Genomic DNA, 18,030 nt, shown 5'->3' with positions numbered 1-18,030 from the left:
GAGCACACAAAGATTAGGGAAACTGCTTAAGTGGCTCTTAAAAGCAGAAACTGTCAAATACTAATAAGTGTTGTGCAAGCTGCATTTGTAAATGTCGTTAACATTGGTATATTCAGAAAAAAAAAGTCTATTTTCTCAAACAAATGTGCCTATATTCATGAGTTCCTTTCTACCTTCCCAGGGCCAGCAAGCATTCGACCAATGAAAAACATCACAGCAATAGCAGGACGGGACACCTACATCCACTGCCGTGTAATAGGCTACCCGTATTACTCCATCAAGTGGTACAAAAATTCTAACCTGCTTCCCTTTAACCATCGTCAAGTGGCTTTTGAGAACAATGGGACATTGAAGCTTTCAGATGTGCAGAAGGAGGTAGATGAGGGTGAATACACATGTAATGTCCTTGTTCAGCCCCAGCTGTCCACCAGCCAGAGTGTTCACGTGACAGTGAAAGGTAAGGGTAACTTGGAGAACTAGAGCTGGAGTAATGGCTTGTAGTTTATAGGAATGCAGGACAGCACACGTAAGATTATCTTGTCAGTTAGATAACAAATCCTTAAGATGATTAATCCAGATTTCTGTTCATTTTTAATGATGACGTAGATGATAATCAGGCACTATTTCTTGGTCTTTCTTGATTTTTACCCTCCTTTATTCAGTTAAGAGATCATTGCTTCTTAACAGGAGACTGCTTCTTAACGGGAAACAAGCTTTCTGTTGGCAGTTTTCGTGACAGCAACTTGGTCAGCAAATGAGTAAATACTTTGTGACCTAAATTTCACTGGTGACTCTTTTTTCTGCTAAGTGGCTGTCTACATTTTCATTAGTCAATAACTTTCTAACTTTAAACAAGATGAGAATTTTGAAGCATGTTTTTCCATCAATAAACAAGAGACAGGACCTACAAACATTAATTGTTATTAAGCAGGTTTTTCTGACTGTCTTTGATGCTGCAGAAAGTTAGTACTATAAATAAATTCTAACAGGATGTTTAAAATCTATTAACATAGTCCTAAATGAGGATAAGCTTAAGTACTTCAGAAATAAATGAGAGCAGAAATTTTCCTAGCATTATGTTCAGGCTATTCTGATCTTGGTAATGGTCAAACCTATTTACAAGGACACAAAAGACACAAAACTTGACTGCAGTTGCACTTGATTTTGAGCAACAGGACCACTGTACAGTCCACCCCATGAGAGCCTGTAGGAAGAATTGAAGTGTAATTTCACCATTCTTAAAGTTCTTTGGAATTTTCCTTTGGCTCTTTTTCTTTTGGTGGTAGAGAGGAGGAAAGAAGTCAATTTCTGCATCTGTTCTCAGATAAGAAACAGAGATCACAAGTAAAATTGCTTTGTTATAGACATCTGAGCCTTTATTTTCTTTCTCTTTGGTTTGTTTAGCCCTTTCTTGTTTTCAGTCTGGACTGAGGTGATTGCTAATTATTTCAAGAGGTCAGGGGATTAGCCATAAGCTGCTAGCAATTTGTTCTGTGAAAGACGTAGCATCTTATACACCTGAGACCAACAGGATCACTGATCGTATCATGTATCATGAAAAACTAATGTAACCATTTATTTTCACTCATCTGGTATCTTGCTTGATGTCACAAAAATATTGCAGATCTATTGAGGGAGCTGAAGAAATGTGTCCTGAATTAGTAACTGTGTTGCTATTGCACTGAGAGCTTACTGTGGTAAATCTGGTGAGGAATGCTGCCTCTTAAATGATACCTTTCTTCAAGTGATGGTAAAAATTAATGTAGCCATGTAAAATAATCCAGTGGTCCATCCTTGGCTTGAGCAGTTATATAAAAATGTTTCTAGTCACTGGGAATGTTAGTTGCAGTATTGTTGTTCCTTCCATTAGGTTACAGATTACAGACTTGACAGTTCCACCTTAGAATGCAAGTTGGTCAGTCCCATCAATGATTACCCCTCTTTATCAGTGATGTTGCATCCTACAGCTTGAAGATATTCTGCCTTATTCTGGATATTCAACTGCCAGAGCCGTTGGCAGGTCAGAAATCTGGAAGTGACTCTGTGTGCTCTGAATAACTAATATAAAAATGTGGTTCATTCAAAGAGTGGGTGAGATGCCACTGCACCTGTGATATGGCCTTCTCCTGCATGTGGTCTGAAGGCAGATGCACTGGAACAGTGCAAGTTGCAATGTGAATGTGAACTGCAATGTGAATTGCACATGCAAAGCAGATGTGTTAGTGGGGATCATATGTATTTCTCTGGAGCTGCCAAAGTTGGCTGCAGAGTGTCCTAGGCATTTCAGCAAGCCCTGTCCTTGCCAAGACATTATTTAAAGAGTTTACTTCCCTGACCTCACATGCTAAACCCAAAATATCAAAGCTGAGCTTTGTATTAATAAACCCAAAAAGTTATCAAGGTTCTGTAGCTGATGCTAGTACTGTACATGTTTGCTGAAACAGTTATATACTATTTTGTTCCATTACCGCACTGTGATTTTATCCAACTTATTAGCAGATTGTAGAATCACAGAATCACCAAGGTCGGAAAAGAACTCTAAGATCATCCAGTCCAGCCATCCACCTATCACCAATATTTCCCACTAAACCATGTCCCTTAGTACAACATCTGAACGTTTCTTGAACATCTCCAGGGACGGTTAGTCAGCCATGGCTTGCTTCAAAATATTGCTAATGTTTATGCTGTCATTTTCCTTTTATGAATTCCTAAGTGAATGTGATGAGTTTTCAGACACAGTTTATTCCAAGAAATAAGAACTATGGCTCTGCTTGCATACTGGAGTTTAGAAGAACAGTGAGAAATGACATTGTAAGAGGAGTTAATGTCAGTGCCAAAATCTTCTTATTTTGTGATTCAACTTCTCATATTATCACTCCATTTATTTAATCTCCAGAGAAAATGGAGGGAGGATTATTGCTGGTGTTCAATCCTTTGGTTTGTTCTCATTTCTGCTACAAGCTTACTGGGTGACCCCAGACCAGTGATTAAGAATAGGTGATACTTAATGAACTGTAACTTCGTATTTTGTTTCCTTCATGTTCTGTTCTGAAGACATAATTACCAGTTTCCTCATGAGTTTTTCTGAACTGATCATCTGTGGCATCAGAATACTTCAAAATTGAGTTCCTTTTCAAAACCCACCTGGGCATTTAGGATCTCTTTGGAAAATGGCAGCTGTGGCACAAACTAAACCTTTATCTACATATTTTTTGTGTTCCATTTCAGAAGCTTATAGCTTGATTTTTTTTCTTTCTAGTTTACTTGCTTTTGTAAAGCATTTGTATGCACAAAGCACAGCTCCCATTGAAATAAATTTGCTTCTCCAAGTTCTTTGTCTTTCTTAAACAAGTCCCATTATCCAGACTGGTTACCAACTGGGAAAGACGGACTGAAGTCATTTAATTATCATCATCTCAGAGATTTATGACAAAGGTAGATACAGAATTTGGTTACACAGGGCAGCACTTTTCTGCATTATGTATACAAGTGGCCATTCTTGTCTGCTATCCTCTGCCTCATTTACACCCATTTTTCAAATTTTCTAGTATATAAAGCATCCTCTTTCTGTCTTGAATGAGGTTTCATCAAAAGCACCATTCAAATAAGGATATGCAACAGCATGAGCACGTAATTAAATACAAGAGGATTGCCCATTCTGTAGAGTATTTTGAGATATTTATAAGTATCCAAATGAAAGCGAATTCTTGAGGATATTCTTTAGAAATCACTGTAAGATCTCAGATAGAACAGAAAGTTTCACGACAAACTTCAGAATGAAATCCTCGCTGCCAGAGAACCAGAGTTTTGCTCTGCACCTGGCAGACCTGTCAGGAAGCCAAAAGCTTGAAGCTGGGCATATCATCTCTGTATTATTTGACCTTGAGGCAGGTACTTCTTTGCACTGTTGATCAGGGGAATCAATTCAAGACTACATTAAATCTGCTGCAGCATTTTTAGGAAGATCTGATATCCTTGACCACATGGGCACATACCCTAGAGGCCTGCAGTTGCCAAATGACTGGGCCAGAGATATGTGGCATGCCATTCTCTCCATCCCTTGCCTGTCCATTGTCTCTGTCCCTGAATCTGGATCTTGGAAGCTAGCAATCCTGTAAGATAACTGATGGAAATTTGACTGAATATGCTGGCAGGAAAATAAGCAGGTTTCTGCTTGGCAGACGCAGCACTGTTGGAACTGTGCCTGAGTCCTAAAGGAGCATTTTGGAAATCAAGCCATCTTGGCATTTATTTTTTTCATTTAGACAAATGAATTGGCCAGCTCTGATTTCTGACAACAGTGATGAAATCTACCCACACTGTAATGCATACATAAATGGTTGAGGCTATGGCTCTACTTTCATACTGAATTTCTGATATTTCATACCTATCGGGGGCTTGTCTTTGCACCTGTAAACACCTTTCAGTATGTTTTACTTTGGCCTGTTAAATGCAGTTTTCCTTTTAGCTTCTTTGTAGACTAAACTGAGCACCCTCTTCTTCTGTAAATGGAAACTGCATTTACTGACATCCTTAGAAGTACTCATCAAGACTAGCCTTGCTAAGGATACAGCACAGGTCCTTGCCAAGAACAAAATTATTCTTAGTAGCACTAGTTTCTCTGTCCTTATTTCACCCAGCTCTAGTGGTTTGCCAGTGAAGTTCTTATACATCTGCTGACAGCAGAAGACTATTACAGGCTGATATCCTATATATAGGAGAAGAATATTCTGCAGAAGACATGGGCTTTTGTGTTCATCCCTCCTAAGTGTGATCTGTCTCCAGCTCATCTTAATTCTAACTCTTCTGCTCTGGATTCCAAAACCAGTCTGCCCTCCACGTCTTCCTCATCTCAGCCTTTATTTTCCTAATGCCTTGTTCTTATGACTCAGAAGTGGTCTTTCCCTTCAGAGCTCCCTGCATTCCTCTCAGCCTGCAGTTAGACTCCCTACTTTCTGCCAGTCTTCAAATTCTTTATCTCCACTGGCTTCTAGTTTCTCTCTCCTTTGTGTGGTCTTCACTCATTGACAGTTATCTATCCCACCAGACTCTTGAATCCCATTGCAAACCTGATCCCAACTTTTGACTTCCTTCTACTTTTCCTAAGTCCAATTCTGCAAGCCCATTTTCTTATCCTGTGCTATGTTCTGAGTTTCTGCTCCATTGCTTGCTGCTGCTGTCTGCATGCCCAGTAAGAGAGGCTGGTTTTCCTTTCTGTTTTCTTGGCCCCAAGATCTCCCCTATTCCTCTGTACATTCAAATTTGGGCACTCTTTTGATGACTTTCCATAGGAACAGCAAGAACATCTAATGCTTGTATCTTCACCTGCTGAACATGAAAGCCATGGTGGGACTGCTCAGATTCTTACAATGGCTTTTTATTTTTTTTCTTTTAAGGTAGGATGAAAATGCACTATATTCTTATATTTCAGCTCTCTCTGCCTATTCTCAGAAGTGACCAGACCATTGTAGCTGCAACCTTCCAGCTGAAATGACTCAGCCTGAGGCAGACACCTGGCCTGGAAAAGTGCAATCCAAACAAAGTCAAATTACAAGCAAATAAAAGTAGTCTTAAAATGGGAATTGCTGTCAGACAAAATAAGAGGTTATATTACACACTCCATCTGTAAGTTTCTATTTCCAATGAAAAACAATCCTTCTAGTAGCAAGGTGGTAAAATAATAATAGCAACATCAATTCTACAACATTTATTGGATCTGGAAACGTTTTAAAAGCAGGAGTGAGTCATTATCTTTTTTTTTTTTTTTTTTTTTTTTATTATGTAATTTATAGTTTTCTCAGCTATAGTAAAAGCCATCAGTATTAAGTGATGATTTTCTTTTCATCTGTCTCATGAGACACTCTTCTCATATAAACAGCCCGCTGCTATTCACAGTTCTCAGACATAAATTAATTGATAAAGAAGCCCCTGTGAGGAAGGATGCAACATCAAAAAAAAAAAAAAAAAAAGTGTGGCGCTCAAAAGTGCTGTTTCTGATCTTGCAGAGATTATGGTATGCCATTGATTTAGAAAGTATCTTGTTATCTGATGGTGAAGTGATAGCACTTCACCTGTTGTGACTGCAAGAAATTGTATCAGCCTGTTTCTTTTTGGAAAACATGCAAACCTAACAGAACCTATTTCTAAAAAAGCTTAATTTTTCAACTATTTGAATAGATTCTTTACATTTTTTCCCAGAAAGTGTCCATCTTTTCCTAATACGTAAAATGTTATTGGTGGATTTGAATTGCAGATCAGTTCTAAGTCGGCTCTTCTGAGTACTGAAAACTGCAGACACAGGAGGGGAAGATCTCCAAGGGGGAGTCTTTTATTGCTCCTTTGGATCATAGTGCATGCTGTCATCAAACAATCTGCTAATTTCTTTATGCTTCATGCAATCTACAGTGTGGATTAGATGAAGTGTGAATTCAGCTTTGTGCATATATGTAAGATATAACTTCTCATGCATTATTGATTGAATGTTGCCAATGGTTTGAATGAAAAAAACTTCTGGTTTTGAGGTCATTCAGACACTTCTTTATTATAACACTTCCTGCATTTCTTTCTCTCCAATGCAATACCTTTTTGAATTCCTCCAAGCTTGTACATCCTTCAGGAAGAAATAATCTGGTCTTCCAAAGTAACGGGAATTGTCATCTGCAGAAATCAGAAAAACACTGTGTGATGAGAATGGGTTGGACTCGATGATCTCTGGAGGTCCCTTCCAACCCCTACGATTCTGTGATTCTGTGTAATGGGTGTCCAGTCACGCAAAAGATCCCGCAAAATCCACTTAAAAGGCCTCCTCAGAAAACACTATGGAATTATCCTTAATACTTGAATAAGAGTTACCTGTATATTTAAACTTGGGTTTTTCCAAAGCTAACACTGTTCTGTCTTACAATGCAGCTGTCTTTAGTTTGAGTTTGGAAAAAGCCATGCTCTTGTTCTTTTTGCATTCAGTTATATCTGAAATATTTGTATATACATTTGTTAGAATTGTTCTTAAAATGCTAATCACTTTATTTCAATTGGTTTGTGTAGCGATGTGCATAAGGCCAGATAGTAAGGGTGTATAGAAAGCCAGTCAGTGTGCATGAGCACAATAATGGAAGTATGGAGTATGCTGATCTAACTTGAAATCAGTTCATAGTACAAAGGATGCACAGAATAGAGGACACCAACACTGTGGTAACAAAAGGGTGATGTAAAATCAGCTCCTTGTGTGCAATCATAGACTACTGGTGAAGAAGTTAGTATGAAGCCAGTTAAACTACTTACTGGAATAATTTTCAAAGCACAAAGTCCTTCTGCTGGAGTCCTCTCTCTTTCGAATCTGGAACTTTTGGCTCCAGTGATTTAGTTGTGTTCAGCTTTTCACAGTGTTACCTGAGGACAGAGATCACTTTAGATTGCACAGGGGCTAAATAAGAGCAATAGCTCAGGACAAAGTTCTAAAAGCGTATGAAGAGTAGTGGACTGGGTAAGTGCTTCTAGATAATGCACAGCCTGCAAGATGGGCTTTTTATCACAGGGCACTTTAACAATGAATGTAACAGCATGTTATGTATACTCTTGCATTTACCCTATTGCCACAACAAAAATGTTTCCTCTTTAAAAAATGCATAAACAAATGCATCCCCTTGGGCAGAGAACATAACTACCTTCATCCTAGGCTTACAGGGTGTGATCCCTTCCCCTCACAGTAGAGACTAAAATGGGGTGATCTGATAGATAGGTGAAGCATTCTCGGCTTCTGCATAGCATTTTAACTGATCTCTTATTTTGAGGCAGCTCTCAGAACAGTATTGTATTGCAAAGAGGAGAAGTGGGGACTGAGGCTAGAGAAGGTGCACAGCAGCATTTGCTCTGTGATACTGTTGTGGTAAGATTTTGAAGAACTTTGGATATTGGATCAGTTTTGGTAACTAATGAATCTACAAGTACATGGAAACATTTAGGCCTGTAGAATATAATAGCATTCGCTCTTTTCGAGAGAGGATGCATTAGCAGTCAATGAGGGAACACACTATGTGTCTCAGATCAGTAAATGCCATTGACAGTTGAGTGAATGACGTGCCCTACTGATAAAGCCCAATAAATAAAAGAGAGAAGCAGAAAAATCCCAAAAGGGATGGAGATGTTTAGGTGAAACAGTCAATGGCTGGCTAAATCATGACTAGGATCTGTACAAATACAAAGCAGTTTTGGCTTTTGCAGTCGTAGTGCATAAAATCTTGGTTTACATAGCTTCTTTGAAATCTTCTATGACTGCTCTGAAAGTAATCCTTCCTATTTTATGATACTGGCCTACAGTGTCGGAGGTGGATGTTAGTGGGATGGCAGTAAAGGCTGAACCTTCCCATCAGTATTCCATTACATTTTGTTATTGTGTGACTGATGGCAGCAGAAGGGCAGTCTGACACAATGGCATCTGAAGTAAATACTGTGTATGAAGCAAAGATGTGTCAGAAAGCATGCAGAAAAAATGACACCCATTGACACTCACTGACACCTGCTGAATGTTTATGGAGGCCAAACAGTGGATGAGCACAGTGAGGTGGTGAGTGATACATTTCAGCAGTGGCAAAAGTGACAGTAGGTCTTCTCTGCTGATGCAGATTGTTATGAGTGTGGCATGCAGGCTCTTGTTCATCACTGGTGAAAATGCACAGCTAATGGTGCTGACTGTGCCGACAAATAGTGTTCTGAGGCTGAGAATTTACTCTCAAAGTGTGTTATTGTGCTCTTTGTATGTGTTGTAGTTTCCATGGAAATAAATCAGAGGTGTTACGTTCAGAGTGACCTACGTAGTTTGTAGCTATTTGCGTCAGCCAATGTTGTGTGTATTCATTGCTAAAGTTATGTCATAGTGTGGGTACAGCTCCTCCAATAGTGTTATTGCATGAAAATCCATTAGAGAGCAGTTTCTAGTGATAAACAGGAGGACAATGTTTATTTTACTGTGGAGAACCACAAGAGAGCAATGGTGTGTTGACAAAACTGCTGCAGGGGACAAGGTGTATGCAGGATGTTCTGTTTTAGTGAATCATCTGAGCAGTTTCTTCCAACATAACTCCCACAAAACAGAAGGCAAGAAATTAAGGATGTTCCTCTGCTAATGGAGAGCATCATGGAAGCCCTCTTTTACAATGATCTCCCAGAGGCACAGGAGATGTTGCTAGGGCACAAAAATATCATTTAAATCTTATGCATTAACAGTAATGAAACTAACCCATAATCCTCTTTTTAAATAGACACTTAATTCAAGCACTCATCAATAAAGCATCCCCAAGCCATTGCACTTAATTGCATAGAGCACAGATTGTCTTTTGACTGTTGTGAGTAAAGGAAGAAACATCCCTTTCAAAAAGACAGCACACATGCACATAAAACCCTTTCTATATATGGATAATATGTAACATGTTATATGAAGTAAAATAATTTAGCAAACAAAATCAAATAGAAGCTCTGAAATATGGTGAAACAAAAGCTACACATAGAAAAGGAAAATACTATGATACACCTTAAAGTATTTAAAATACATTTTAATATATCTGTCCTGTGGTAACTTTTCTCTAAGATTTGAAGTAGTGTACATCCATCCTACTTTTTTTGTGCTTTTTGTCAATGATACGATTTTATTTTACCAAAAATTCTCAAAATATGCTGGTTAATTAAGCCAGATATTTTCTATTGTTTATGTCAGCTTTTTACTTCAGAAATACATATGGCAACTTTTGATTTAAATGACTTCAGCCGTGTTTTGTTCTCTTTCTATGCTTTTAATAAGTGATTTTTGGTGATTTTTCCCATCTTCAGATAAGCAAGAAGACCTGTGTTAGCTCTTCCTGCTAGAAACTGCCATTATCAACCCAAAATAGTAAATACTGTAGCAGAAAAGCATTATTCCTTACTTTGAAGTTACCCCTTGACTACTTACTTTCTTAAAGTACTGATTTTAAATTACACAGTGCTTTTCAAAATAACCTCCTTGTCAGGAGTGCAAGCTGCTGCAGCTTGAATATACATTATATCTTACGAGGCAGAAATAAATGTTGGTGTTCTCAGTATCTTAAAAACCTGGGCAGAGGAAAAATGTACTGCCTATAAATATTTTAGCCAATATACGAAATGCTCTGCAGACCGTTGCTTGAATTTTAGAGTCAGTAAGTGTAACCTTGCCAATCAATATTTTGTGGAAAAACTTCAATGTGGCTTAATGATCTTGCTCGTGGTTTTCTTCAGTGGGGAGCTGGAGGGTCAAGATGTACTGAACAATCCGTGAGAAGTATGTTATCTTACTCCTGATATATTTTTGTCTATGAAAGATAAGTTCAAATCTGTTACGTGCTCAGCAGAAAATATTGAAGCACTTTGCTACTCCGCTCTGAACTTTAGCTTATCTTTGGTAATGATGCCTAGAGAGAAGAATTTAAAGAAACGTGCAGCAGAGATGTGCTGGCTAATACAATCAGTGCAGGGGGTGCATTGAGCAGATAGCTGCACTTAGCAAGGGAAAACGTGTCAAAACCTCCTGACAGTCCAGTACTAAAAATTCCTACTTACATTGTAAGCTCAGCGCTGCCCCTCCGCTCCCTGTGAGGAGCTGCAGCCGCCATCAGGCCTCCCCTCAGCTCCTCTGCTCTGCGCTGAGCACAGCGAGGGGCCTCAGCCTCCCCTCACACACCTTGCCCTCAGAGCCTTCCCTATCTTTGGATGCTCTCCTTTAGACACTCTAACAGTTTTATGTCCTTCTTGTTACTGTGGTGTGCAAAATGATCTGTCAATGACTCAGTGATCTGTCACGTGAATGTCTGAGGTGCACTAAAGCAATTAGAAGAAGCAGGCAGATATTTTGTCACTCTGTGTAACGCTAGGTCCCAAGAGAGAAGGAAAGAAGTGACAGAAAACCTATAAGAAGCTGTTACACTCTGCATCTGTATATCTGAAGCCTGATTTAACCTCTTTGTGACAGACATGCACTGCCATAACATCTCCTCTTCAAATGGCATCATGGCTTATTCTGGAAACAGCAGGGTTAGCATCCTCTTGCACTGTTACGCTCACATACACCAGTGTACATCGCTGAACAATGCCTTTGCTGTTCAGAGGGCTTGGTATCACTTTTTTCATGAATGGAAGAGCAGCCAACAGGTGCGATGATAAAAGCAACTGCATCAAACTACTGTAATAATGGTTACAAATATCTGTCCCTGCCATCCAGAAGTAGGACACACTGGCAGAGGACTAAAAATGTTGCTAAGAAAGTAAATGAGATGGCATACATTGCAACCATTTTTGAGAGCTTTTCTGCTTCTTCTATACTTCAGTTTCTGGAAAAACAAAGCTTTCATTTTGCTAAAGGGTGGTAGAACAAAAGAAGCACAAGTAGATAAAGCCACCAGCTCTATTTTCTTCTGAAGCTAGCTAATATACAGCGGTATAAATGTTTCTCTGTGGATGTCCTTTGAACTTTCCTATTAAAGGTGTTCAAGTGTACTATGGACTGTATATAAGTAATCTCTCAGTCAAGAACAGGAATTGCACTCCTATTTGTAAGATACATAACTTCTAAGAGTCTTCTCTTTTAATAAATGAGTATCTGAGTATTGACTGCAAAGCTGGTTTTATAGTTCCCTCAGGAGAGACTGATGGAAAGCTGTCAGATCAATCAATGCTCTGGTTGTTAGAGTGCTCCCCTGAGATTGGGAGAAGGTTCAGACTCCCACGGCTGGTTGTGTATTTGATTCCCGATATGCATGACTTTTGGCAAATATTTCAAACAGCTGGGAGAAAGCAGGGCATCTTCATTACTTCCTGTTTTGTTTATTAAATCCAACTGACTGCTTTATTTGTTTTTATTGAAAGTACCTGGGAACAAAATATTTTCATTAAGGATAAATTATTTCCTATGATGGAAAATAAAGGGGTACCTATTTTATGTTATTTTGTTTTTTTTTTAACCACAAAATAATGAGGAAAAAAAGTAAAAAACATTGTCAAGCAAAATACACTTAGCAGTATTAAATGCCAACTTGAAAGCTTATACCTTGTACTTTCCCTCTATTTAGAAATCGGTGTTAATTAAAGTTTACGGTCCTATCAATACTATTTGTACCTTTTACTTCATAACTTCACACAGTCTTATTAAAAAATGTGCTTTGAAACAGAAAGAAAAGAAGTTCCAGGAAGAGTTTTAGAATCTTACACACCCTTTCATCACGTTTCATAGGCAAACTGGAAATTCTTCTAGATCTATTCTGTGACCCTAAGCAAAGCCCTTTCCCCAGACTGTGAAAACCGGTGAGCTCATCCTGTACTACCTTAGGCAGCCCCACATCTGCAGAGTCATGACCTGTCAGTGGGATTTTTTTGAGGAAGGACTGATTGCTCTCACAGGATTCTGCCAATGGTGACCTTTTGTCTCTAGAAGCCAGGATCTCACTGCTTCTCATTTCTGCTTAATGCATTTGGTAGCCAAGAAAAAGCGTATTTCAGAAAGGTATCTGCAAAAGATACAATTTTTATTACTTAAACAATAGCCCTATGGTATTTCTATCACATACTCAGTTTTGCACATACTAAGTATCACTTCCATTACAGCATTTTCAGAAGCGAGATCGTACCTGCAACAGCTCCTCTTTTCTCTTTTGTTTCAGTTCCTCCTTTTATCCAGCCTTTCGAGTTCCCGAGGTTCTCCATCGGGCAGCGGGTCTTCATTCCCTGCGTGGTTGTCTCTGGAGATCTGCCCATCACCATCACCTGGCAAAAGGACGGCAGGCCCATCCCAGCCAGCCTAGGGGTGACCATTGACAACATTGACTTCACCAGCTCCTTACGGATTTCTAATCTTTCGCTGATGCACAATGGGAATTATACCTGTATAGCTAGAAATGATGCGGCAGCTGTGGAGCACCAAAGCCAATTAATTGTGAGAGGTAAGTAGACATAATTAGTTTGAAGGGCGCCAATTAAGCGGATTTCATCAGTATTTTGTAATGACATCTGTTTGATGGGAAGTACGAAACGGGAAAATATGGTAATCCTTCTTATCATAAAAGAGAGCACACAGGGAGGTGAAGCACAGAAACAAAAAAAGACTTTTCTATCTAAAAGTAGTGAGTCTTGAAATTAATCAACAACCCTGAATTGCAGATTGTGAACAGGGTAGCCACAGCCAAAGTTGACTTTCCAGACTTTGAGAAGCAAGCCCACTCCTTGGGATCTAGTGTTTCAAAGGATATCAGATTAGTCTCTGTTATTTTTCTAGGCTGATTATCCTCATTTTTGATTTAGAACTGCTCCTCATATAACATTACCTCAGTATAAAAGCAAAGCATTTATATTGACATTCTTTTTCTTGTTTGTGTTTATTACTCAAATAACGTGATCCATTTGCTCTTGCTCCCTGTTGCTTGTTGTTTCATAACATTTTTCCTTGGAATAAATGCAAATATAGAACTTCAGTAAGTAAATATTTTACGTGAAGAAGATCTTTTAGAGAAATACTTCCCACATCTTATGCCTTTCAAGTCATACTTCGGCCAAGTTCCCTTAGAGAGTATAACTTTTGATATATTTTAAAACTTAGCGTGCAAAACTTAGTATGCACACTTTAAAAAAAAAAAAAAAAGACTTCTTTTGCTTTCTGAGAGCTTTACAAACTGTTTTTAATTTTTCACTTTTTAATAAAGTAGAGTTATTACTCTCTTCGCCCTCCACCATCTCCTTGCCACCAAGACATTTGACTCCTCAAGGTAAAGAGGCATACACTGTAATACTGTAAGTGCCCCTGGTTATTTCTGCCTGTTGAAGATCACAGCATCTTATAAGTTTACCAATATATTTCTGGCAGTGATGGTGATGGAAGGTAGCTTTTCACCATGTGTTGCCCAGGAAAAGCTTTCTGGAGTAGTAGTCCTGGAGTTTACAAGGGCTACTCAATTTTCCCCCTCTTGCTTATCTTTCTACCCCAGCTAGTGCTCTGTGTCAACCTTCTTTAAGCCCTTCTCTCTCTGTCAATTTAAATGGTAATGGCTTAATCAGTTTTACTTATACATCTGGGATAATAATTCCCACTCAGAGGGGAAGAGGGAAATATAATATGACATTTGACCTGAATTTTCTGCCAGAACCCTGGACTGACCTCTTTCCCTCAGTATTGAACTGCTTCAGCTCTCTCGTTCCACAGAGGTCAGAATATAGACTTTAGAGGGCTAATTGTGATCACTGCTAGTCCCCATCCAACCCAAACTGTACATATCTTAGTAAATACTTGATTTCCTTCTCTATTTCTCCTCCAAGTTTTCTGATCCTTCCTCATCTTTTTGTTCTTAGGTACAGTGTAAAGGAAATACAATATTTTTCTAAATCCATTGAGTAGTTTTTCTCTAAGGAACAAGAAATGGCATTTAAATTCCTCTTGTGGGATTTAAATGAAGAAAACAAAGGGAATATGACTGTTACCCATAAAGTTCCTGTCATCGTTTTCTTTTTGAAAGTACTCAAAATGAAGACTAACATGTTTTCAATATACGTGAGAGTCCATATAATTCTACAGTACATAGAGAGACCTAGAAGTATCATCTAAATCCGATCCATTTCTGAGATGAATGGAGAAACACAGGCCAACAGCGTGTTGCTATGTTTTAACCATTAGTACATACATTTTTGCAGAATCCATACAGCCACGTAATACTTTGGTGTTTTTCTCCCTAGTATTTTATCTCTCTCATCACGTGTGTCCTGTTGTTTAGCATTCTTGTTTTTCTGTAGGTTTTCTATGTTCTTCCTACAAATATTTTTGATATCTAAGATAAACTACCATTTTGCTAGGAGTATAAGATGGCAAAAGATAAACAATCACTGGTTTGTTAAAATTTGTGGGCACCTCATGGTTTGTCCTCACTGCTCCTGTTCCCATTAGCTGTTCCTGTTATTTTGTGTCATTTAAAAAGAACTAAGCAACAATATGAAGATCTAAAAAATACCTCGACAGCAAGGCTGAATTTTTCCTGCCTTAACTATCAGAGTAGGTGACTAGCTTCCACAGATTTTCCTTGCTGAGCATCATCTATTAGATGGAAGACAGTGAGAGAAATAAAGTGAGAGTAGAAGGCTGTTGAGCAGATCTGCCACCCTGGATTGAGAAGCAATCAGAGCAATCTCAGTTCTCTCTGCCGTGGGTTTCTTGTTGAGGAGCTGGAAATAAATCTTAGCTACATGTTCTGGGCATGGGTCTTCCAGTACTTCTCCTTTCCAACAACTTATTGGCCAATTTCAGACACATTTGAACGGGAAAATGCCTCCAGTGGAGCTGAAAGAATAAAATCTTAATGTAAAGATATTTATGCTGAGTGTGAAGCAGTGTACTACCAAACAGCTGATAATGGTGAGCTCTAGAGAACAGCAAGCTCACATGAGCTCCTTTGCAAACAAGAAATGCAGTATCTTCTAAAAGTTGATGAAATAGGCAATGGGAGAAGCTTCCCTCTTTATTGCATCCAGGGAGTACAAGTAGGAACTGCAGGTGAGTAGAAGTAGAGCTTTCATTCTCATAATTTTGAGCTGCACTGGATTCCAGCTTGCAGTTCCTCTTGGAAGTTCATAAAAAATTTACAAGCTAGAATAGCAAGCTAGAAAGGTTTCTCAAAAACTCATACATCATTATTATTTTATTTATTCTCACACTCCTGGCTTGCTAGGCATGCTATTAACAAAAAGGAAAGAATAGGATTCTGTCATGAAAGCCACCCAGGGAAATCGGGAGAACATCTTCCCTGTCAAATACTTACCATGCAGGATTAATTAATGCTTTACTCACTATGACTGTCTTTTAAAGAGTGGTTAAAGAAATATATACACTTTGTCACATTTTTCACTTCTGTAGAGTTTCTGAAAATGAGAATGAAAAAAAAAACGAAATAAAAAGCAGTGAAAAATCTTTTAGTTGGAAACTGAAAAGATCTCATAAATGTATTATAATTGTGCAGGTGCTGCAAGAACAGAGAATTCAGTGATAGGAGTGGGTGCAAAAACCATGATGTTAAAATTTCTATTAACGAATAGATCATAAATTAAAATTGAGATAAGGTCTTTAAATATCTAATAATGCCCCTTAATACATTTAGTACATTAAGCATAAATGTGTTTTCATTTTGTACATGCCAGGAATTTTGAATATCATTATGTAGTTAAGCACCAAATGAGCAGTCCATGAGCCTTGAATAAAGAAAGTATCAGTCTGCTTTCTGATGCCTGGAGGTGGTGAGATGCAGCAGATGCAAGGATGGAAAAGCAGGGAAAAGATTTATAGTTGCAGCTAGTATCAGAATTCCTTTACTCTCTTTGCTGCAGCTTTGCAGGTTATTCTTGGATGATTTGCTTTCTATGTAATGTTTTCATTAGACAAATCTAATCAATGCAAACCACTAGGCTTTTTTTTTTTTTTCTTTAACTGCATAGCAAATAGTTTCTCTAAACCAGATGAATTGACCCCTTAGGTCCAATGACCAAATTTAATAACTGTTCGTTTTTGCTAAAGTACAGAGTTTAATGATCTCATTCATTAATACATCAGTGGTTGCTTTGGCTAATTAAAATTCTTCCATCATTTTGACAGTATGATTTAAATGTAAAGTACAAATATTCCCTGTAAAAATGAAACATTGTAGTCTAGGTAAATGTCATAGATTATTTCTTTACTTACTTTAGTAGCCCACTGCAGGAGCTTATGTTAGGAGCCCTTCAGGATTGTACTCATCTGTACTTGGGAGCCAAACACACTTCCAGAGATTGGAAGTCTATGAAGGAGAACTTGAGGTTGTCATCTGATCTCTGTCATAAAGACAAGTCATAAAAAATTTTTGGATTTACATGAAAAAAAGTAAAATTAGGAAATGTCAGCATACACAAATTAAGTTACTAGCTAGTAATGTCCATTCTTTCAAACAGAAATGACATTAGTAAGTGGTGTCTTCTGAACGTACCAACTCATATTTTCTTATCTTGTCAGGATTCAGTTTCAAACAAGTAGATAATTTAAACATTTTCCTTCCTTTAATACGACAGTGTGGCATTTATGTTATTTTCAATATCCTATTGTAATTTTTCTCATCCTTTGTTTTCCCTGTGTGGGAGCTTGAGTCTGCTAATCATAATGTTGATGGAAAACACGTTTTTTAGGTCCTTTGAGTTCAGCTATTAAATAGTTTACATTTGCCAACTTATTGCTCTTACACTAAATGATTCAACAGCTCGTTTTTCATCACAGATCCATGGGCTGTATTAAATGAGAGATCCTAACAGATACTCACTGTTAAAACAATTTCAAATGCCTTCTTTATGGGTTCAAGAGACTGGGATGGTGAAACAAAGGTGATAGTAAAAGTAGAACTCTTCAGTCATATTCATGAGCTATTTCAGATTTTTTTATTTATAAATGGGTAGAGGAGGCTCACACTTTTATGACAAGGGAGAGAAGAAGAAATCTAATTGCTTTATTTCTGCATTAACTCTACTTAAGCACATCAGACAAATGAACTTGGTCTTCCTTAAGGACTAATGAATTCCTTAAAAATAAACAAGTAGTGAATGTTGCTTTATAATCTGATGCTAAGTATCAAAATCTTTACCAAGTAGTAAACTACTTCATCTTCCAAAATATGGTAGCACATAGCACCGAAGAAATTATTCATCTGAAATAAAATTTAGAAATAAACTATCAAAGGGGAAGAAAATACAAAGATCTCCTTTTACTTCTTATTTCTATATGCAGAAAAATCCTGTGGTTTTACCTGGATGGACATAACTGAAAGGTCATTGAATGAGTAATTTGTTTTGCTGTAGCATCATTTATGATTTTTATTGGCAACATTAAAACTAAGGGGCAAGTATACATGTCCTCAAAATCACAAAAGCAGTTCACACTTCTGTAAGTAGTCCTAAAGTACTACCTAAAGGAAGACTGAAATTTCATTGAATGTGGAAATTGATGCTGTTACCAGATGAAGGCACAGTTTTTGCCTA

General features: G+C 38.0%; 1 protein-coding gene across 2 annotated transcripts in view; it reads left to right on the top strand.

The window, feature by feature from the left end:
• DSCAM (DS cell adhesion molecule) overlaps nucleotides 1-18,030 on the top strand; it is a 460,003-nt gene that overhangs the window by 294,339 nt on the left and 147,634 nt on the right. For both annotated transcript variants that reach the window (XM_090122754.1, XM_031612462.2), the window contains 2 exons: nucleotides 182-457; nucleotides 12,663-12,941. In XM_090122754.1, coding sequence (XP_089978880.1) covers nucleotides 182-457; nucleotides 12,663-12,941 — 555 coding nt within the window. The remainder of the gene's footprint in view (nucleotides 1-181; nucleotides 458-12,662; nucleotides 12,942-18,030) is intronic.

Source organism: Phasianus colchicus, chromosome 1 (genome assembly GCF_987193195.1).
Source record: "Phasianus colchicus chromosome 1, bPhaCol1.hap1.1, whole genome shotgun sequence".
In the NCBI taxonomy this organism is placed as follows: domain Eukaryota; kingdom Metazoa; phylum Chordata; class Aves; order Galliformes; family Phasianidae; genus Phasianus; species Phasianus colchicus.
This window is presented reverse-complemented; position numbering and strand designations above follow the sequence as displayed.